Source organism: Mauremys reevesii, linkage group 1, assembly GCF_016161935.1.
Source record: "Mauremys reevesii isolate NIE-2019 linkage group 1, ASM1616193v1, whole genome shotgun sequence".
Lineage (NCBI taxonomy): Eukaryota > Metazoa > Chordata > Testudines > Geoemydidae > Mauremys > Mauremys reevesii.
The window spans coordinates 39,237,779-39,262,075 of record NC_052623.1 but is presented as its reverse complement, the minus strand read 5'-3'; the positions used below and the strand labels follow the sequence as shown (position 1 = coordinate 39,262,075).

Genomic DNA, 24,297 nt, shown 5'->3' with positions numbered 1-24,297 from the left:
AGCTTAGAAATCTATTTGATGCTAGCAGTTCAGAAAATGCGGCAAGTTGTGTTTGAGAATACCACTTCAAAAAGTTTATTGATTTTGGGGGTTTAATTGAACGTTTTGTTAAGGGCCTTTGGTGAGATTCTTCCTTCAGTAATTCTATTGATATATATATGTAGGGCTTTAAAAAGGCAAAATGTCTTCTTTTTAAATGATTGACCTTCTAGGGCAAAAGTGTCAGTAACTGAGGAGTTTGAAATCCACAGAGTAGGTTGAGGCATGTCCTAGCCAAGATTTTTGGAATGTAGAAGTTTCTGCTTCTGGCATTTAGAAATGGATTTTAATTATGTTGCAAGAAGCAAAATATATTATTGTGTCAGTTAGATCTAATTTACCTGAGATTAGATAAATCCTTTTTTATTTGTGTGTGTACTTCAGTCAATTCATAGGGAAGACAGAATCTTACAGTTTTTGGTATGCCTTTAATGTGGGTTGTTAGTCTTTTAAAAACAACTCTGGCCAGAGCATTTATTTCTGAGATTATGGGGATATTTTGTTTTAGTTTTTCCCCACATGTAGTTAATTGTGAGGGTTCAGATTATAAAATATAATTGTGACTACATGGATATAACACACAAATAGGATTGGCAGAATTTGATTTTTATTTTTTATCATTTTGACAGATAATATCAATGTTTATTTTTAAGCATTTTGTTTTATTTTTATCAATTTAAATGTTCACAGTTGTGCAAAATTATCGGTTTAAACATTCCCCCATTTTTACTTTTTTAAATTTTTACAGTTGCAGGAAATTGAGGGCAGCGGACAATAATTTAATAAGAGTAGAAGTTGAGATTAAAAAGTTAGATTTATAACCACTAAACTACAAATTGTTAACCTTAAATCAAACTATAATCAGGTCTCACACAGCATTTTTCTTACTTTCCATATCTGAGCATTTCTGATACTGTTGATGGAAATATTTTGTCATTGGTTTGTGTGTGTACAGTGAAATTGAGGTTTACTGTCATTTACCAATAAAAATTAAATCCTTCCAAGCCTTAGGGTGACCAGATGGCAAATGTGAAAAATCGGGAAGGGGTGGTAATCAGTGCCTATATAAGAAAAAGTCCCAAATATTGGAACTGTCCCTATAAAATCGGGACATCTGGTCACCCTACCAAGCCTACACATAAAGGTGTGTTTGTGTATGGTCATGCATGTGCATTATTCACGAGTGTTGAGCCATGACTAAATTATGCAGTCATCCCAAGGGAGTGTGGATAAAACCAGTGAAACACCTCACACCATCAGGTAGTCTCTATATGACAGGAAGGCTGTTACAGAGACATTTATAGAGCTTTTAAAAATGGTATTGGATTGTTTATTATATCCGGTATTGGATTGTTTATTATATCCCTTTGTCTGTAAAGGTAGGTTCCATTTATTACCTTGGCCTGGATTCATCCTCTTAGATCCATGCATGGAGGGGACTGCTCATACACTGACCTCCCCTCTCCTACATAAAAGGAGGGGTCAGCTGCCACTCAGCACTACATTAGCTCCATTCCAACGCCATGGAGGAAAATATCATTAGCCTGCGTGCGCAACCCGGGAATCCCGGATACAATGCAGCCACAGGGAGCCCTTGTTAGCCCAGTTCTTTGAAGGTACATGACAAATACAGTTTGCACATGGTTTTGGAAATAATTAAGATGGTTCTGCAATTTATTATACACAAACCACCACTATATATGTGTGTCTATATGGTGAATGTTTATGTGTATTGTAGGCGGGGCTGATCGTACTGCCTATTAATGTTGCCCAATATTTCCCATTACAAGACCTTGCTTTCAGGTGCTTATAACTTTGCCAGACTTTAACTGAGGCTGAGCAGCCTTTTCCCTGCAATTGCAGCTTTGAGCTACTGTGGACTGTGTAGGGCCAGACACTGAAAAGAAGATTTGTCTCTCATATGCTCTCGTGTACACACACACACACACACACACACACGGAAATTGCCTGATTAAATGCAAAGGGGTAAGACCTGGCCTTAGTGGCGGCGGGGGGGAGTAGATTGGGACCAAGGGGCCTAAGAGCAGGGGAGACACACGATTGGGACTGGAGCCTGCTGGGGGGAAAAGAGGAAGACTAGTAGTGGGAGCCAGGAGAGAGAATGATTCATAGATTTTTTTTAAAAGGCCCAAAAGGACCGTTTAATAATCTAGTCCGGTCTTAGAGGAGACTTGGACTGGCTGGGCAAGGAGACTGGAAGCTGGGGATGGAAATGGGAGGTAGGAGAGAACTGGGAGCCAGTGAGTGGGGGGAGACTGAGATTGAATGAGGACCCAGCAGGGAAGACTAGGACTTGGTGGACAAGGACACTGGGACTGAGAACTAATGGGTGTAGGGGAGGGGAGACAGATCTAATGAGGAGTCAGGGTGTCGGGGGAGAACTGGGACTGGCTGGGTAAAGAACCTGGGACAAAGAGTGGGAGACTGGATAAGGGGCACAGAGAGGGAGACTGGGACAGGGAGCAAGTGGAGATGAGGAACATAGTTTGGGGGTTGATTATCCCCTTCCTGCCTAGAATTTGTTTATCGCTTTCTGGTGACCTGTCGAAACTTCCATACTTCAAAAACATGGTTTTCAGTATACATACAGAACTCCATACACGTTATCTGCACATACGTTTCACAATGATTGTCATGACATGTGCTTTCGGTAGAGACTTTACATGACCCCTTTTGGTGAACGCAGGGGATCCCTGTAATCCTATGTACCGGTGTGCCCTCAGTGGGTACCAGGAGATTCTTGGGTTACAAGAAGAGACTTAGTTTTGTGGATGGTGAAAAAAGGCTGAATCTTACAGATGTTATGCAGAAAGAATTGGCACCGCCTGGATATGAGAGTCTAGAGAGGGCTGAGTCAAAGATAAGTGACTGGGAGGATGGTGGTTAAGGACAGTGACTGAGAAAGGGTGGGAGGGGCTATCCAAATATATACATTTTTTTTTCTCCAGGTCAGTATATTTTGTGCTACTGAGTGACAAAATATGGCAGTCAAATACCAATTGGCCCCTTCTCTTCATTAAGTTTGGAGTCTGAATGTGGATCCTTTTCTTCACTCTGACATATATCTAGCTAGCTCTTTCATTTGTACTTAATAGTACTAAGTATTAATAGCACTTAATACCAATCCAGTCCTCTGGGCACTGTGCAAAGCATTTAAAACAGGACAACTCAATAGGTGAAACAATGACAAGCGCACATTTCCAGCCCAACCCTACAGCCCACAACAAGGTATTTGCACAGTTTTATTTCCCAAGAAAGACGCTCATACTTCACATCCCAACATTTCCCATCCACCAAAACCCAGCCCTTCAATCAGCTACTCTCTTTACAGTTTGGGCCCCTACTTTTTCTGTACCTTGTGTCATGGATATGTATGTTTGACAGTGCACATTTAGAAACAGTAGAATGCATGAAAAAAGTCAAGAGCTGCCACTCATTTCCAGTTAACTCCTCTTTGAAATATTCAGGAAAGCTGTGATGTCTCCTATACCACTCTCTGATAGTGGCAAATGCTGATTTACTCATGGCTACCATTGTATTAGGCTGCGGGGGGGACAGTGTGTAGATTAAACTGGATCACCATTGCAAACAGAGTGAGATTTGATCATTTCCCCATGTTTTACATGGTAAAACATTTATTTTCTCTGTCTCCAAATATCCTACACTTCTTTGTGAAGTCACTGATTGTAATCTCTCCTTTACAATGTGTATAACATCAGCTAAGCAGGTGCTTTGCGCAGAATGCTTTTGGAGTTGTCACGTAGGTGAGCAATTCAGCACACCGGCGACAGCCACGTTTCTTCAGTTAGGCTATAAAACTGATCTGCCTTGACAGCCACTTAACGCAGCTAACCTGTGCCACTTTGTTTATACCTAATCAAGTATTTATGGCCAGCACAACGTGTTCAGAGCTATTAGAATGCTCACGCTCAGAGCTAACTGGCTATCAATTAAAACGAAGCTTTGGTCACCACAAATAAGGTAATATCTTGGTTTTTTAAACAAATCCAAAGACTTGCAATGCAGTTTTATGAGGATATTAATATGCTTGGTTTGCCTAAGTGCCTAAGATGAAGGGCTAAAGTTAATGTTCCTTCTTCTATATGCATATGTGTATGAACAGTATCACACACAATCATGACTGCCTTCCCTGCTCCCACTGCAGGAAGGGAGCATAAGGTGCCTCCTAACTCCCTGCACAGGTTCCCAACATTGCTGTTGTATGTGCTCAGCTGCAGGGGGGTGGAGGAGAGCAGCATTCATGGGGCTATTACTTCTATTGCTGTGCAGAAGGCTGGGGAGTGGGTGGGGAATGGGCTCCAGTGTCATCCCCAGCATGGCAGCCAGCACAGCTTTCGAGGGGGAACAGGGGTGAAAGTAACTTAAAGGACTTACCAGTACGCCGGAGTGCTGAGTGGGGCGTAGCCTCAACCAGAAGAGGCAGGACCTTTCAAGATTTAAAGGCCCTGGGGCTCCAGCTATGGGTGAGAGCCCCAGGGCCTTTAAAATCAACCTGGAGCTACCCAGCTGCAGAGGTGGTTGGGAGCCCTGGGGTTTAGGGGCAAATTAAAGGGCCCAGGGCTCTGGCCGCCGTGGAGCTCTGGGCCCTTTAAATCAGTGCCGGAGCCCTGCAGCAGGGCTCGGGCTAGGGCTGGGGTACCGGCGGCAGGGCTCCGGAGGCGATTTAAAGGGGGGCTTCCCGTAGTCACTTCTGAAAATGTTACCCATCATCATTTATTGTCAAAAATATGAAGTATTGAAAAAGAACTTAAGAAGAGAACCGCTCTTTTAAAAAAACAACAAAAAAATCCTACTCCACATTCTGTTCCTGATCTCATCGTATTTGATTTAGATTTCTTCAGAATATTAAAGGGGCAACAACCCAGATCCCAAAGCATTTATTATGGAAACTTCATTATCCTTTGCAGACTGTAAGGAAAGGCTAGAGTGCTGATTGCTTTGGAAAATCTTGGAAAGTCTTGGCATATTCCTTTTGTGGGAGTGAGAGAGGAGCCCCATCTTCCCTGCAATAGAACTTAAGAGTTTCTAAATCTGAGTTGTGAATTTCATTTTCAGTTAAGCACCATTTTAAAATGAACTTTCAGTGAACTGCCGAAAGTGAATCTGCAGTTCTTCTTATTTTATATGTTGCTACATGGTTGCTGCTAGTGCTGCTGCTTTAAGACACATTCCAGATAATGCAAACCCCTATACTGCTGCTACCAAATTGGTAACATTAGGGTATCAGTCAGCACCAAACCTTAACCTATCTTATTTCATATTGCAGTTCCTATACTGCTTCCTTAACTTGGAATCTCACCTTTCTGAGTTTTCTGAGCCTAGGCTCCATGGACATGGGTGCTTTATCACTCCCTGTAATGGAAAAATTAGATTACATTTGGTTATTCTCAATGCTTAGTCCTGTACAAATGGACATTCTTCATCAACCAACTGGTCATTTACAAGCACGAGCTGTTTCCAGTGCACAGTATCCAACGAGCGGAATAAATAGTTATAATTGCCCATCAGTTTATTTTATATATGTAAAAGCATATTGCAGGAATCATGACTGATGCCATAATGAATGGTGACAGGTAATTAACTTGTAGTGTGTCTGTCACACACAAATAAATGCTTTGCAGGAAATACTGACCTTGGATTAAATCAAAGGGTAGAAACTGATTGCTTAGCCATATGTTAACTTCTGGGTAACTAGTCACTGGAAACTAACTTAGTCGTGAATTTTCCCCACCTCACCTCTCCTCCCCATCCAGTATTTGGCTGATTTGCAAGACAGACTGTCTGAATTAAAAGCTAAGTTAAAACCCCTGGGTTGTACACCCTATGCAACCTCTACTGAGAGCCCTTGGCCATCTAGCTTCTTCTCCATCTCAGAGTGGATTCTTGTAGCTCTTTCCCTCTTTCCCCACTCCCACTCTCCATATGCTCACCAAGAGAATTAGGGAATGAAAAATTTATACATATAACTTTGAAGATGAAAAATGCAGTAGTAACTTTGTTGTGGAATTTCTGTCAGTTTTACTCACTATATTATGGAGTGTCTCTGGGAATTCTAACCCATGAGCACAGCCCAGACCCCTTCCTCATTGCTAGTTAAGTTACATCAGGCACGGAGGTGTTATGTCCATTGTTGTTTGACCTATGAAGACTTCCCTACATGAAGGCAAGGTGCTCTGCCACCTTTCCCTCAAATGGGTTTTGATTAGCACAAGAAACTCTAACTAGTTATCACCCTGTTTCTGACCTTAACACTTTGGGGAAAAGAAACAGTAAGGTTTTTAGCCAGGCAACTTTGGGGTCATCTAGACTCTTTGGATTTTCCTCACCCCTTTCAGTAAGGCTTTCGATCAGAGTATGGCATTGAGACTGTGTTAGTCTTGATGGCTGTTGCTGCTGATACTATTAAATCTGGAATTTTTTCCCGACTGCTATTGACTGACTTTGTGAACTTGAACAACTGACTTAACTTCTCTGTGCTTCAGCTACCCCATCAATAAAATGGAAATAATACTTTGTTATATATAACCTTTGTGTAAAACACTTTGAGATCTATGGATGCAAACACGGTATACCAAGCAGTTATGCACACCTTTATACTGGGAAACGCCTAGGCTGACTATGTAGCTCTGCAGATGTATTATTCAAGGTGTCGATTTTTATCTGTAAAGCAGTAGGCAGTTTGGATGCTGGCCCTCTGAGGGAAATGTATTTCTCCCTGTGAACTGTTATGGCAGCCGGTGGACTCAAACCAACACTCCAACTAAATATTTGGAGTCAGGGCTGAACAATCTCAGCACTGGGCCATTGACCCTGAATTCCACTCCATTTCAGAAAAGGCCAAAAGAATGATTGAGACATGTTTCCCAATCCTTTAATCTCTTTAGCTTATCAAAGAGAAGGTTAAGGGTTAGCTTGATCAGTCTATAAGTACCTATATAGGGAACAGAAATTTGCGAATACAGGCTCTTCAGTCTAACAGACAAAGGTATTACAGGATCCAATGGCTGCAAGTTGAAGCTAGAAAAATTCAGACTAGAAATAAGGTGCAAATTTGTGAGGGTAACTAACCATTGGAATAACTTAACAAGGGCTGTGGTGAATTCCCCATCAGTGGCAATTTTTAAATCAAGATTGGATGTGCTCTAGTTCAAGCAAGAATTCAGGGAAATACTATGACCTGTGTTAGACAAGAGATCAGACTAAATGATCACTATGTGATCTGTCTTTATAATCTATGAACCAGCTTGTCTGACAACGTCAGAGGTTGTTAATTCAGCACATCCTTCAGCCCACGCCACTTCCCACAGCCCCCATTGGCCTGGAACGGCAAACCACTGCCAGTGGGAGCTGCGATCAGCTGAACCTGCGGAAACTGCAGGTAAACAAACCCAAGCAGATTTCCCTGACGGGCCGCGTGCCAGTGGTTGCCGATCCTTGCTCTGTGCTGACGGGAGAGAGCTATCCCAACGGCATAATAAAACCACCTCCAGGAGAGGCGGTATCCGTGTTGGCAAGAGAAGCTCAAGGGGGTGGCTTATTCACACCCCTGAGCAACATAAGTTATACTGACATAGCCTGTAGTGTAGACAAGCCCTGAGAGATACAATTGGGCGCATTTTAGAAAGTTAAGAATAATCAAGTATTTCATTGTGATACAGGCTTCATTGAGGCTGGAATAAAGAGCTTGGTTGCCTTGACCACTAGCAGTAGAAAAAGTGTTTCCCCTCATGTCAGAAGATCAAAACCCCTTATTACCAATGCTAATTGATTAAATAAGAGGCATTTAGTGTGAATAAATAGGAAGCTCAGCGCTTAGCCTTGTCCCATTCCTGAGCCCTATTTCCTTCAGTGAAAGCATATAGGTAGTTGAAACAAAACTGCACTTAAAATCTCAGCGTGGCTTTTGGTGGAGAAAACCCAAACCATATTTCTTTTCCTGTTGATTTTCTTCCCTTTCATCAGTCATCTTCATTTTGAGCCTTGCTAGTCCTGCCACCCCTTAGGGATGTCGCTGGGTGTGTTACTGCACTTTGCATTGGCACCTTTAAGAACAATTAATTGATGTTCACTGAAGGGCAAACTCTTGTCTCCCTCCCTCCCAAAATTTCCTTTTATGGAGACATCCACTCTTCAGTGCTTTCCTTTTTGCACAGTTGAATGCCAGTAAATGATTGAATCCTTGCCTTACCTTTTGTTTGTGACTGGCCGACTCATTGAACTGCATATTCTTAAAAACAAGAAATCCTTTCTTTGTGGGCAATTACCTGTATTAAAAATGTAAACGTAGACAGGTGGTTGTTACTTAAATGAACATGAAGTGCTATAGCTGTTACCTTCTTTTCTGAGAATGAAGTTGTATGAAAAGGCTCTTTGAAAGAAAAGGAGATGTGATCCCTGCATTCATTTTACATCAGGCAAGGCCATCACTCTGACATAATTACAGTACAGTGTATCACTGCAGCATCCAGACACATCTTGCTGCAGTAGTACAGTGGTTTGGTATGGTGGGAGTTTAAATGAGCAATAAGTGTAAACCATGGATAAGTGCATGTCAAATAATCAGTTGCTGTAAATGAGGATTAGAATGCCGTGGTACACTGAAGGGTTGTCTACACTTACAGTGCTGCTCCAGTGTAGTTGCGCTGCTGTAGCATTTAGTGACGATGCTACCTGTGCTGATCGGAGAGCTTCTCCTATCGGTGTAGGTACTCCTTGAGAAGCCCTCCCGACCATCCACATAGCACTGCCTTAGGTCAGTATAACGACGTTGGTCAGAGGCATGGATTTTCCACAACACTGAGCGACAGTGAAAAGGAGGGGCCGAGGGGCCATGGCCACATCAGTTTTACTGGGGTGGGGGGCAGGAAGTGGAGAGGAGGGTCTGGGGGGTGAAGAGGCAGTGCACAAGTGGGAGCTCAGGGGAAGGGACAGCGTGGGGGCAGGGCCTTAGAGAGAAGAGGCAGCACGAGGGCGGGGCCTTAGGGAGAAGAGGTGGTGTGAGGGCGGGACTCAGGGAGAAAGGGTGATGTGAGGGCGGGGGCTTGAGGGGAAGGGGAGGTACGGGGGTGGGGCCAACACATGGGTGCTGGTGCCCCCCCACACACACTTTTAGGGAGCTTCCATTGCCCTGACAAATCTCCCAACGTAAGTTTGTAGTGTAGGTCAGGGCTGAATCTGGGATGGTGGAGTAGGTTGGGGGGAAGGAGTGCTGGCATAGGGCACCAGTAACTAAATTCCAATAGATAAATGTACAGATTTGAAGCCAGTAGCGCCGTATACATGTGTATTACATGATTTTATATGTTGATGTAACATTTTCAAACCCGGGTGCCTCATGAGGCCTACATGGAGGCAATGAGGCCTAGTGGATAGAGAACTGGACTGCGACTCAGGAGATCTGTCTTCCATTCCTGACTCTGCCATTGGCTTTGTAGGTGAACTTGAGCAAGTCACTTCCCTCCCTGTGCCTTAGTTTCCCTCTCTGTAAAATGGAGATAATGATACTGACCTCCTATGTAAAGAGCTTTGAGATCTACTGCTGAACAGTGCTATATTAGGGAGGAGGACAGAGGTGACTTTCTGTGGCCTATGGTAGTATCTAGAGACCAAGTTGGCTTTCAGCGCAAGTCAGAATAAGACCTTGAGGCCATTCCGCCAACCCTGCTTTCTGGTGTGTGCTCTGGCTACTCACCCTGACACTAAACATCCTTTCTGCCAGAAGAGAGGGGAAAGGCTGGGAGTTGCGGACATGGAGCTCACTGTGACAATTTTACACCACCAGGGATCCCCTTTCACCAGGAATGTGTCTGAGCTCCACAAAGCAACTAGAAGAGGGGCTGAGGGCATAGTCCTATGATTTCCTTTAGTGCTGAAATGTAATGAGTCATTTCTGAACATATACATTCAGGCAAGTGCTTCTCTTTCTTTCTTTCTTTTCTTGGAAGTCTGAAGAAGAAAAAAAGCAATTGGAAAAATGAACATTATTTTTGAAAGCTACTTTCTGATGTGAAAAGTATCAAAATAATTCAGATTTTAAAAATCCAAGTTTAATGCTGATATTTTTCTTCCTTTATGGGTTTGCCAAAAATAGCTATTAAAAACCGTGCAACACTATAATTAATGATTGATGTAAGTGATTGAGTCAATATATTTGAGTTAAAATACCACTTTACAAAAGACTTGTTAGTTTCTCTCTCTCTTTCCCCCTTATATCTCCTCTCCCTCCCCCCACTAGTTTTCTCAGAAATAGGGAGTCATTTTTCAGCCTCCTTCAAAGGAATTGAAGCCGATGAATAGTCAATTGCATCAGTACTGATGTCACTGCTAGAATGTATTTATTTCTTCAACTTTTTAAGCATTTGCTGCTGCTGAATGGACACAGATTACTGAACAATAGCAAGATAATACGAGAATTTAAATCTATCAGGATATTAAAAATACTAGAGTTCTTGTGGCTTGAACATATCCCACTAAAACTATTCCATTTTAAACTCCTTTGATGTTGAAATAATGGCTATTATAGCTGTTTCAAATAACATTAAACAGAAATGATAACTTAGTTCAAATATTGGCTGTTGGTAAAAATTCACTTTCTGGTAACCCTGCCCAGCATTGCCACTCCAGTGCTCTTGTAGCAGGAGGTTCCCTACCTTCTAGATCTCAGGCAGCCTGTGCATGATTCACTGTCATGTTTTTGATTTTGTATTTAATACTTCTCCATGTGTAAAATAGCCTCTTGGGGCCTGTTCTGAAATCCATGGTAGTCTGTCCATTGACTTCAATGGGTTTTGGATTAGATGCATAGAACGTTGAAAACACAATAACTTTACCAACCGATTGTTTTCCTTTTCCATTTGGCCAAATATTGATTTTCTCATTTCCCCTTGTGTGCTGAATGGAGCTTGGATTAACATGACTACTTTTTTTCAAGGACAGCTTCAACACAGGGTTCAGAGTGTCATGTCATTTTAGAGCAGTGGTTCACCTCAGTGGTTCAGGAGCCAAATTAGTGATCAACAGTACCCAAAAGAGCGACAGTACTGTGAATTCATTGTTTGATTTACTATAGTACTATATGTTCATATTTAAATGGTATGGCTGGGGAAAATCACTCACCAAGTATTATTATTTAATCAACTACAATTGGTTAATAACAGTAAATGCATCCTGATTGGTTAATAACTTAGATTCATTAATTATTAAATCACACAGGTTTAATATCATGCGCTTCAAAGAACCGTAGCAGACACAGTAAAGAGCCACTTGCAGCTTGCGAGCCTCAGTCTGAATATCACTGCTCTAGAGCGTCTCTGTGCAACAGCAGCAGCATCTTCACAGCTGCCAGAATAGGTTTGCAAATTATATTTGTTCATTGCTGCTATGGAGCAACCAGAAAGAAATACAATTCAGTTTCTGTTTCCTTGAAAAATAGGGTCCAGACCTGAAATTATTTCTCAGTCCATGCTCAGGAGAGAAATCTACCATTTAAATCACTCTCATTAACTAGTATCAGAGGGGTAGCCGTGTTAGTCTGGATCTGTAAAAGCAACAAAGAATCCTGTGGCACCTTATAGACTAACAGACGTTTTGCAGCATGAGCTTTCGTGGGTGAATACCCACTTCTTCAGATGCAAGACATTCTTCTTGCATCTGAAGAAGTGGGTATTCACCCACGAAAGCTCATGCTGCAAAACGTCTGTTAGTCTATAAGGTGCCACAGGATTCTTTGTTGCTCTCATTAACTAGCATTTCAACTCCCACTTCCACTCTGCGAATGATGCCAACTGTCATTGAACATTGGTTCCATTTTTGTTTCGGCGTATTTGTGTTTTTTTCCCATGCCGCCCTTTATACATGGAAGGAGCACCCATAAAAATCAGCAAAACCACTACAAAGCGCCTCTTAAAACTCACAGGTGTCATGTTATCTACAAGATGCTAGACAGTGCCTCAGCAGTGTGGGGTGTGCTGTGACTGCTGCTTATAATATTAAACATGGTTGTTTCTAGAGTGACTGGATGTCTTGATTTTACAGGGACAGTCCCAGTATTCAGGGCTTTATCTTGTATAGGTGCCTGTTACTCCCCGCCCCCGTCCCAATCTTTTACACTTGCTATCTGATCACCCTAGTTGTTTCACTGTTACCTTGTCCACCCTCCTTCCCTTCCATTTGCTTTCTTCATCTGTTATCTCTTAACTGGATGTCAAGATTTAAGCTCTTTGTGGACTTGTGTGTGCAGCACCTTGCACAATGTGTGCCTTGGACCCTGACTGGGGATTCTAGATGCTACCGCAGCACAAATATTTTAAGATCATCACTGGGTTAAGGGGGAACTGCAATGACAGGCAGATCTCATCATTCCCCTTGAAGAGGTGCCTCCAAGCAATAAGGGACTGCTCCATTTACAACTCTGTGGATCCCCCAGCAGCAGCCATGGATCTCCTTATACTGCACAGGAGAAACCAACACAAGTTACTCTTCCGCTCCGCTGAGGGAAATCTAGCAGGCTGCATCAGCAGCTCTCACACCATACACTGGTGGCACTCAAAATAGGAGAATGGTTATGGTGATGGCTGCCAGGGATCCTGTGGCTGTAGCCATCCATGTTCCCTTGCCAGTGGTGCAGGAGTGACAGCCACCAGCAGAAAATGTTTAAAAGCTAAATAATTACCTGAAACATTTGAAGAGCCACTACTCATGAAAGAGTTTTAGTTCTCCTCTTAGCCTAGCTTTATGTAGTCATGACGACTTCATTCATCAATGGAGCTACTCCTGATTTAGAGTAGTGAGTGAGATCAGAAGCAGAAAATACCTTATTTTAAAAATTAAATTTGAGTCCTAAAACAACCCAAGTGTCCCTTTAAGGTTTCTCAAGCTCAGTTCTAAAATCTTGTCCGTACCTCTTTTAATAGTTCCAAGCAGAATAATATTGAGAACTGTGGTACGTGTCAGTACAACCACAGATAGAGAAGTTGGGAAGGCGGGGGAGAGTTGTATAGCAGACTGGCTAATTGATTACTGTGTTAATTAGTGTTGTAAAACCCCATCTTTCTTTACAGATTAAATCTTCCCCAACCTCAAAAATTGGGGTAGGGGAGAAAACAAAATCCATAACAAATTCAAAATGGGGGCCCAATCCAGCTCCTATTTAAATTACTTTGGCACTTCAGTGGAACTAAGATCATGTCTTAGAGAAGTTGCAGAGACATCTTCTGCTCAGACTCTTGTACCTGGCTGGTGTAGTTTTCTTATCATCAAAGCCGTCTTTCTGAAAGTGCATAAACCATAGGAGACCTTTTGTAATGAACAATTTTCTTATTAACAGTGGAGGGATTTAGTATAAAGGGTGTCAGAGCAGGGGAGCCTTTCCTGATAAATAACACTCACCTCGCTCTTTTCACTCTTTTTTCTTCCTTCACTAGCCTCCTGATTGGGGAATTCCCCTGTGCTCAGTTTCTGTCTTTTAATTGTAAGCCCTCATCTGTTTTGTTTTTATTCAAGTTGGTGATGGCAGAAATGGGGACAGTAACGATAAATTCATCACTTTCCTTGTTCCAATGATTAATTACTCCAGCTGTTAAGGGTGTGTCTGAATTCCCATTTGAATTACCATTCTCAAAAATTTCTTCTCTTCAGATTGTAACCTCTCAGGGCAAGAGCTGTCGCTTACTACCCTTGTTCAGCTACCTTGCACAATTGGGCCCTGATCTTAGTAGGGAATACAATGGGCTATAAGTTACTACTACTAACTTCCAGCTCAAACACTTCTATGATTGTAGAAGTTCACATTGTTTTTAGAGAGAGCAAAGCAATTGTCTGTCTTTTCTGCTGCTATTTGAATTTGGAGACTAATAATACCATAACTCTTGCCTTCCACTAATTTCAGATATTTATGGTAATTTCAAAATGCCTTGACGGTCTTTGCCACTCAGTCCCTTGGTTTCTTACAGAAAACACAATCTGCAAATCAAGAGTGGCATTATATTGTGGTAGAAAACCATTCTTTATCTACCCCACCCCCCTCCGACCCCCAAAAAAGCAGTATGATGGGCTATTTAGTCCTTATCTTGGGCAGAAATGGTGAATTCTTACATACACCTTGCACATTCTTCAAATGCTGTTTAAACAGCAATGCACAATCTCTCTTTCCCCTTGAATAGCCTGTCTTCATTTCTTCTCTTCTGTTTCCTTACTAAGGCTTTGGAAATGCCAATAATTTTTTTATTTTCTTTATTTAATTTAAAGTCTGGAGTTGGCCTAACTTTTTAGCATCCTCTTTTCATTATTCCTCTTAACAATGTGCAATTTGGGAAATAACTCTTCTGAAGTCATTCTTGTCAAGCTGCCCTGGAATTTCTTGATACATTTTGTTACATGTAGACTGATAATTCTGCATCTAGAGGTAAGCAACAATCTGTGTCTAGGGAATGTGGAGAGCTCCACACAAATCTAATTAATCCATAGACCGCCCCCCCCCCCCCAATGACTAGTTAACATTTCTTTAAGGACTGCTGTTGTGGGCACTGTTCTTTGAGGGCATATGGAGATGTTTTGTAGATCACTCCAGAGAAAAAAGAAGCAACTCACCCAAGAATCTCCAGTTACCAAACTTAAAGATGAATTTTGCACTTAAACCTATTTGTTATCTTAAAATACTCCTCAAACACAGCACTTCATCGGGGCATTATCATTCAAGAAATAACATTGCTTTAAAAAGGGGGGGTGGGGCACAAGTGGTATGAAAAGAATCCTAAGAAATTCTCTAATCTGGGAAATGATTCACTTTACATGTAAATATAAAATGGTGATCTCAGCATTGACATTTGGGTTCTGCTTAATGCCATGGGGAGCTTTGTTCAAAAGAAAGCTGTGAACAGAAAAAAAAAAAGTAACAGGCATTGTAATGCCCTTGTTTGAGTATATACTGGTAAAAGATCAAATGTTTCCTTCTGTCTACATAAGCAGTGGGAAACACAAAACTTTAGTTGCTAGTTCACTGAGTGCTAGCTGGCTCAACAATCTGCTCATCTCCCTGCCTCAACCCTACCCTATAGTTCCAGTGAAGTCAGCTATGTTATACCGATTTACACCTGTTAGTGATCTGGCATTGTGTTGGAATAATGGGAACTTCGAAGGCATCATTCTGTGTTTCAAAAGTGACTTAGGGACTCAGGAGTTTATGTCCCGGGGGAGTTGATTTTTTTTCAACGAGACTTAAGCTCCTAAGTCACTTTTGAAGTCCTCTTCAATTAGTAACATTTTCAAAAGTGCCTTAATCCAATGGGTTTGCAAACTAGCATGTCTCATTTATGTCTTATTGGGCATTTACTCTTCCTTCTCTCCCATATTTCTTTTGCTCCTATGGTTTTTCCCACTTCTCCCTTTTTATCTTCTTGAAGTAGCTCCATTTAAATCCATGAGGGTAGACTGATTTACACAAGCAGAGGATCTGATCCCAGATTGTTTTCCTTCCTTGTCTGTAAGAGAGGTTTCCCTTTACATGGCTTATTTGAGTTTATTATCATCTTTAGATATCTTAGACAATTGATTCAGGGGCATTTCAGTTTTATTTCTTAGGAGGTTTTTATGGTTATTGCTCCTTCACCACTTAAATGCTGATTTTGAAAAACAAATCACCTATTGCTATGGGTTTACTGAACCTTTTTTTTTTTGAGTGAATTCTCTATATCTACTAAAAAAAAAAATCTTTTAACAGTTTTTAAGTTTCTTTTTAAGCAAAATAACCATGTAGAAACTTCCATGGTTGGAACTGAGGGGGATTACGGGGTCTGCCGCAGTTCCTTTATATTAAAATAAGGTAAGTGAAAAAGCTTGTCTGCTAGTACAGGTACTAGCATACTGGACAAAAGTCATTGCTGATCGTGCCCCCACTCCTAGCAGATGTGTGATCTAAGGATTTCTGACATGCCAGTGGAACCTCAGAACCTCAAAGGAACACCACCACATTCCACCACAGCAGCAGAAATATGCATAGGGGTGGGGAAATGGAAGTTTCTTGTTCCTAAATATTGATTGCACATGTCTGAGGAATGTTTGTTAATGCAATTATACCTTCTCAAAGTTCAAGTATCTAAAGATTTTGAGAGAAGTGCCTATAAGATCCTTAGAGCTGTTTTGTATGTGCTTAAGGTGAGAAGAGATAACAAGGGGCTACATATGTAATAGCTTTCAAAGCCATTATCCTTGAGGATAGTGCCATGTTCCCAGCACTGCTGGGGGGACAAGGGCCTGACCAGGCCTGGCTTTACCCTTTTACAAGGTGCAAGCTGTGCTCCCATTGATCTGGTCTAGCAACCCCATCTGGAACTGTTTGTGCTGAATGCCGCCCCAGATCATGTGCACTGAAAGATAAGGACTGGGATAGCTGCAGATCCAGAGGGAAAGTGACTTGTGCCATTCTCCAACCCTCTTGCACTCACATCCAGCCCCCCAAGTCTGAATGGAAGCATGGCCCTCATGCATGCCTGAATAACCTTTTGTAGTTACTTGGCTTCTCCTGCTAAGACAAGCAGTGTTTAAGGAAATGGTTGAGCCTGGTGTGAATCAGTCTTTCTAACAGAGTGAGATCTTGTGACATAGTGAGCTTGTTTTAATAACAAATCAAAAATGACAGTTTGAGGAAGATGGAATCTGTCTTAAGATGAAGAGCACCCTGGAAATGTAAGATGGGCCACTTAAAATCAAATAAATCATTAGATAAGGCAGCAAACTGCTTGGGCTGTAATGCAGAGCTGAGTACATAAAACACTACTTATAACTGACTTTAGTAGCACAGAGTGCAGCTGTTATTTACTGAAGATGTCAGTTATTTAATTATAGTTTATATTAGAAGATATTCAAGGTCATAGTTGTGGTACTTTCTTAATTACAGTCTAAGCTATAAAAAACAGGACATTTCACCCTAGGGAAACCCCCCTCCCCTCCAAAATGGCTGTTGCCACTTTAATTAAGTGAGCACTCTTAGGCTATCTGCTGCAAAGCTGGGTGTCAGTCTCTAAATCAAGGAAAGCAGCAAAGAGTCCTGTGGCATGAGCTTTCATCTGTATCCACCCACGAAAGCTCATGCTCCAATACGTCTGTTAGTCTATAAGGTGCCACAGGACTCTTTGCTGCTTTTACAGATCCAGACTTAACACAGCTACCCCTCTGATACTTAAATCAAGGAAGGTTCAAGCTTTTCTCCTCCTGACAATTGCTGTTCCATAGTTTGCATTGTTGACTAACAGGGGACACAGAATCAGCTTTGCAAGAAGGACAAAAGCACGTTAGAAGTGCAAATAAAAATGCTCTTCCAAACTTTGCCCAATAAATAAGCAAACCAGAAAAATATGATTTGACACCAGATCTGTTGTAAATCCTGTTTTCATATGTGGGCTGCCAAGCTGAATCAGTTGCTTTTCTTTCTTGTGTCAGATGTGAACTTTTTCTTTCTTGTGTCAAACACGTGAACTTTTCTTTCCTCTGTGGGCAAGGGTTCAATCTGGCAAGATAAACTGCCTTGTAGCTGTTATTTTCTTAAGTTTAAATGCAATTAAGAATCTTTTTTATTATTCCTCATATTTTTTTTGCTGGAAACTGAGCAAAATACAGTTGTCGGTAGTATTGAGCTAAGTGTATTTTTTTCTCAGCACAGTATCTGGTAACATCTGGCCCAAGGTTACTGAGGCTAATTAAAACCTATGCATTTTAGTACATTAAGGCTTCATAATAAGAAATGATGGGCCAACACTAAATATTTTACTTAGTGAGGTATAACCTTAGATGCCATTAAAACATGCACAAATAATGAAATAAATCGATCCACTGGATAATCCAAAGCGTGTGAAGCTAGTGTTAGGTATTTAAAGTAATTGCCTGAAAAAATATCTTCATGTGAAATGGAAAAGTATATCCCTGTTTTGGCTTCCGCATCACTGCCATTGCATGGAGACAAAATGAGACGAGGAGAGAGAGTACTGCTTCTCAACTGTTCACTGGACTCTTTCACTCTTAATCTCCCTCCACTTAATCCCCTTCTCAGCCCCCCTATTTCAAGTAACTGATGTATGGTGTGGTACTGAAATGTTAAACATGCTGTTCTGCCTATCTAGAACGCAAGGGGCTTGATTCATTACCACTCTGTTCTAGTTTTACACACTGGCTGTACTGCTGTGAAACTGGAATAAGGCAGTAGTGGAAAAGGCCCATTTATCTCGGCTGTGTTCATCACCACTCTAGTCTGGGGAAGAGAGAATTCCACTTACTGTGAATATATTTCTCTTATTCCTCAGCCAGTCCTTACCTATATAATTTAAGTCAGATACATAATAAGGGACATTTTGAGATTAATGTCCTAATTCTGTCGACATTTCATTATAAAAAATTAGGCTTCCACCAATACAGGTTCATAGACCTTAAGGCCAGAAGGGACCATTGTGATCATCTAGGCCAGGGGTTCTCAACCTTTTTCTTTCTGAGGCCCCCCAACATGATATAAAATCTCCACCGCCCACCTGTGCCACAACAACTGGTTTCTGCATATAAAAGCCAGGGCCAGCATTAGGGGGTAGCAAGCAGGGCAATTGCCTGGGGCCCCATTCCACAGGGACACCTACAAACCTACCTTGCTCAGGTTTTGGCTTCAGCCCCAGGGTGGCAGGGCTCAGGGCCCCAGGCTTCAGCCCATGTGAGTCTAATGCTGGCCCTGCTTGGAGGACCCCCGGAAACTTGCCCCAGACCCCTGATTGAGAACCACTGATCTAGACCACAGAACCTCACCCACTCACTAGGGTCAGTTTGTTTGGTTATATAACCCTGCTCCATTAGAAATCGTAACACAGGGACATACTAACAGCAGCTGCTGATGATGTTTAATATTTCTGTAGTCTTTTGTAGTAGTCTTTTCTGAAATCTTCAGAAAAGAAATATGCTATTTCATGATCCTACTCACAGGATCCAGAGAGAGTCTTTGTCTGCTCTTGACAAAAATTAATCATTGTAATTGTGCAATGTCTTCCTTGTCAAATGTTCCTGAATCTGCAGTTAAAGGACAACTCTAAAGCTTGGTTTTATTTCCAGTGTGATTGCACCAGTGTCTCCTGCTGTACTTTTAAAAACGAGAGTGCATGACAGTGAAGGATTATTTAATTACTTGTTGATTGCCAGCACTGTGCTCAGCTCTGTGAAGAACATAAAGATTATTGTCCATTCCCCAAGGACTCTTATCAGACTTGAGTCCTCAATACAGTTTCCCTCACACAGGTTGTCAATGGACTTTCATCTTCCCATGTAATATCTCTCATGGTGTTCATATAGCACTTAGCATAATGAGGCCTCCATTTTGCTTGGAGCTTGTAAAGGGACTTTAGCACCTAAGTCCACATATAGGTGACACTGGCATTCACGAAACCACTGCAGAGCTGCCATCTAATTCTCTAGGTATCTAAAATGCCTACACACTTACATTTCTATTTTTATCATCCCCAAGGCACCTAATTTGCAGCAGCTGGGTATGTGCACAGCTGCTTAAATCCTGACACTACCAAACAGCTCAGCAGGGCTGGCTTTAGAAAGTGTGGGGACCAATTCAAACAGTTTCAACGGGGCCCCGGCAGGGATGACTTAAAAAAAATGTAGAAAAACACGTGGGGCTTGTACTCACCGGGAGACGCTCTGAGTCTTCGGCGGCGGGTCCTTCACTCGCTCCAGGTCTTCAGCGGCACTGAAGGACCCGCCGCTGAAGTGCCGTCGAAGACCCAGAGCAAGCGAAGGACCTGCCGCCGAAGTGCCGTCAAAGACCCGGAGTGAGCGAAGGACCCGCCGCCGAAGTGCCGCTGAAGACATGAAGCACCGCCAGGTGAGTAAAAATTAAAAATTAAAAAGGCGCCTCTAGCCAGGGAAGGGATTCTCACTGGGCGCGGGGCCCTCTTAGGTGCGGGGCCCGATTCGGGGTAATTGGTGGAATAGGCCTAAAGCCAGCCCTGCTCACCCCTAAGCCCTAGCAGGATTCATAAACTAGGTGTTCCCCTGCCTGTTTTTCCTTTGGCCCCAGTCTAGCCCTGAGCATGCCTATAATGGAAGGAGGCAGCAGTAGAGAACCTCCTTTTAATCCAGTGGTTAGCGCACTCACCTTAGATATAGGACACCTGTGTTCAATTCTCCCTCTGCCTGATGTGGAGAAGGGGTTTGCCTGGGTCTTCCACTTCTAATAGAATACCCTAACTACTGATCTTTGGGGTATGCTCAGCTACATAGCTCTCCTATTGAAGCTGTTCCAGTTTTGATAAATAAATATTGATTGTGTCAAAGAGTAAGAGTTAGAATGACTCTTAGTCTGGAGGTTTGGGGGACTCTTCTAGGAGATGGAAGACCCAGGTTCCAGTTTCCTTGCTTCAATTAATATTTAATTATTTTTACACAGCTTCAACAGGAAAGACTTAGACTACCCCATAGCCCAGTGGTAAGCCAGTATTCACTTGGGAGGTTGGAGACCCAAGTTCAATCTCTTTTCCACCTCAGGTAGAATGGGGGTTTGAATCCAGATCTCCCTCATCCTGGGTAAGGGCTTGGGCTCTACCTCTCTCACTGGCATTTCCTAGCTGCTGATTTAGGCAGGCTCTGCTGCTGGCTTTTTGTGAATCCCATTCCTAGGCACCTAACTCTTCCCATGCATTGTACAGGGAGCCTGGGTGCCTGACTCAGGGTTGTGAATTCCAATATGTGGCCTGCATGTTGTAGTGCCTAAGTACTACTGCAGTACAATTAATAATTATGCCTTCATGGGTGGAACTGATTGGCTCAAGGAGGCAGAGAATGTGGGTAATAAGGCATCAGTTGTGGGGTAGAGGAGCTGAAGACAATAATACATTTGTATTTTTGATCCCACATTTACCATTACACGCACATGTCTGTGTCTTTTCATTGCTTTGGTCACCTCTCAAGCATTGTGTACAGCAAAGTAAAAACGCCTTAGAGCAAAGCCTCCTTTGAAATTAAAAACCAATTATAGTTCTTGTAGTGCCGCTCTCCACCTGGTTACCTCCTTTAATGCCAATCCGCTTACAGGTTTTGATGGACAGGTCTGGGTTCTTTTAGATCCCACCACCCACTCAGCAGGGTGCATCTTCTTTCTTTTTTTCTATGAAATGATTTGGTGGTGCCTCCACCCCCATCGCTCCTTCCTGGCAGAGTCACCAGGGCAGCTTGGGTGGAAAACTCTAACTACAGAGTAATCCCCACTTACTTGCCAGATAGTTGGAGACCTCCAAGAAATAACACAAACACATAAACATATATTCAACACAATAATTATATTAAACAAGAGACATACAACATAACAGGGTGAAACACTATTTTTAGGGTCACCGGTGCCCACACTGAAAATACTCATGACTTGATGTAGCAAATGTAAAATTAGTGTCCCATTGGGATGCGTACTTTGCTGGGGCCCTTGATGACCTATAACCACAAAATTCTTCTCTGCGGTGGCTCAGCAGTGTGGCTGACTGGGTTCAGTATGGCCCAAAGGACTCACAAGTGGGAGGAGGGGGTAAATCCCTCCACAGGTGTAATATGCAGCAGGTTATAAAATCCTCAAACCCTCTCTCCCTGGCATGAGGACACAGTTCAGGGAGTAGGGGGTCCCCAAAACAAATTCCCTGACTGACTAGTTTTTTTTTTACCCCAGTTCCCTAACTGGCCCCCTCAAGGATTGAATTCACAACCCTGGGTTTAGCAGGCCAATGCTCAAACCACTGAGCTATCCCTCCCCCCCTAAAAGATGGTGCACTCACAAACTCCATGAATGATCCTCAGGTTCAAAGATGATGCTGGACTCCTCAGTCACTGCAGAGGGGCTGCTGTCAGGGATCCTCCTCAGGCAGGGATCAGGCTGCATCTGTCCCAGGATTTCCCCTCACCACAAAGGGATGCAGGGCTCAAGGTGTAGGTTATACAACTACACTAACATGCAAACTGTAGCCTCCTAGCCCAGCCTCCAGTCACACACTCAGCGGGCAGCTTCCCTGGACTAGCAGCCAGAGCAGAGCTGACCATGTGGTAACTGGTCTCATCTAGGGAGCTGGAGGGTGAACCCAGCCTGGCTGGGGAAATTTCCTAGCAAATGCTACAATTTGGGAATCATCAGTGGGGAGGGAAAAACCCAGCTGAGGGATCTGCTGTCAGATCCCTAGAGGCCTGTTCTCAAGGGAACCCTGCATGCAGGCCTGGGACTCACCAGCTCCCCACACAGCCAGTCCTGCCCTTGCCCTGGCTGGCTCCAGACTGACTCAAAAATGGCTTCTCCCCTTTCCTGAACTCCCTGGGAGTGGCATCTCACTCCCTATTGGTTGCTGGGCAGACTCTGAGGGTGCCTTGGCTCCCCCTCCCTGAGTTGCCAGCAACTAGAGCTCCAGGAATCTAGGTAATTTCCTTGGGGGTTACATTCTGTACTTGGGGTAGTTGAATCTTTGGGCAGTATTAGGGTTCATTTCAGCTTTCAATCAAGAACAGCTCCTGTTTGCTGACTGGGTTAAGACTGAGGCTTCGCGCAGGAGACACCATCATAATTAGTTCCCCAGACTTTTCTTATTTTTGTTTAAATAGCTCCCACATAGTCTAAAAGAATATTTGTATCAGTATCGGTAAAGATTCAAGCAGATGTTTTCATGGAAATGGCTGTCCCAGATAGTGAGATTGCAGACTGAAACACTACCTTGTGTGCTGTGCTGATCTGCACCAGAGTTTACTTCCTGGCCACTGCTTCACATATATCATCAGTGATGTAATCGAGACCCTTCCCTGCTTTAGTCATAGCAAGTATAGCTTAGGTCTGAGGTACAGGTCTAAGGAAAGCTGCAGAAGAACCTTTGGTGCAAGAAACAAAATCATTAAGGTCAGCTGCTGCTAAGAATTTTATGAATGTGCCTGGAACCATTGTCAGATTGCACTATCTGAGCACATGACAGTCTGCGGTGTTTTGATTCCAAACCTCTAGAGAAAAGTTTGTGTACTTATAGGAATAATACTCTGCACTTACAGTATTTAGCACTTTTAATATGTACCACTTAATGTGCTTAACACAAATTAGGTAAGCATTATTTCTCCAATTTCACAAATGAGGTAGTTGTAGTGCAGAAAGAATAAAGGCCGGATTTGTAAAGGTCTTTGGGCATGTAAAGATACAAATAGACACCTAGTGGGATTTTCAAAAGTGCCTAGGCGTCTGTGGACACCTAAATACCTTTGAAAATTTGGCCTCTACTGACCAGCCCATAGTCCTAAAGCACGTCAGTGACAGATTTAGGAAGAGGAAACCGATTCTGCTGACTCCCAGACTGGGACATCCTTGTTAGTAGTCTTTCCATTGCTGAGAGCTATTGCAATAGGAGTCTCTCAATTTACTTCTATAGGCTTTGGATCAAGTCCTTAAATATTGATGATAGGGAAAAGAAACTGGACACTTAAACCATTGAAAAAGCACTGAATGAGAAAATTACCTTGATTCCTCTTGTGAAACAGCTCCTGTCTTCACCAACTCCTGATCTAACCTATAACCTTACATGTTGTAGTCTTTGTCTGACTGCTACAATATATTGAACATGAGAAGCCATTTCCCCTTCTTTAATAATATTCTTTTTCCTTGGACTGATATTCTTCCTTTAAAACATTTCAGATCTTGTTTATTCTTAGGTGTGCTTGAGTATGAATCTGTTTTTAATACAACATCTAAAACCAAATTTGTGTTTTTAAGATCATTTGGCCACCCCAGACTTCAGAGGCAAAATAGTCCTAGGGTAATAAAATCTTGTGAAATAATGAAAAAAAATAAAGAAGGATATGGTATCTTTGAATCAAGAGACTACAAAGGAAACTCCCGCAATTGCCTGTTTATCTGAAGCAACTGCGTGCCAAGGAAAATTAAAGTACTTAGGACTGCATACTGTACTTTTTTCCGCTATGAAGCAGTATGGGCCAAGTTCTAATACCCATACCCATGCTGTGAGTAGTACTTGAATAAGTGGCATCACAACGCCAGTGAAACCGTACACGTGAGTAACTGCTGGGGAAAGGGTTGTAGAACCGGTGCCACTCCATCCACAGTGACAAAATGAAATGTAGCCTTCAGCACTCTGATTTTTCCCTTGTAGGCTGTTACCTCCAGTAGGCAGTTATTCATCAGTTTCCTTTATATCCTCTCAATATCAAGATAACTATTTC

The 24,297-nt window shown here is 42.5% G+C and overlaps 1 protein-coding gene across 9 annotated transcripts in view; it reads left to right on the top strand.

Moving 5' to 3' along the window:
- Window positions 1-24,297, top strand: part of PDGFD (platelet derived growth factor D) — a 163,578-nt gene that overhangs the window by 61,614 nt on the left and 77,667 nt on the right. For 5 of the 9 annotated variants that reach the window (XR_005582873.1, XM_039481804.1, XM_039481795.1 and 2 more), the window contains exon 2: window positions 11,293-11,430. The exons of the other annotated variants lie outside the window; for them this stretch is intronic. Coding sequence is in view for 4 of the 5 variants with exons in the window: in XM_039481804.1 (XP_039337738.1) it covers window positions 11,293-11,430 (138 nt within the window). In the remaining variant the exon portion in view is untranslated. The remainder of the gene's footprint in view (window positions 1-11,292; window positions 11,431-24,297) is intronic. 9 annotated transcript variants of the gene reach the window in all.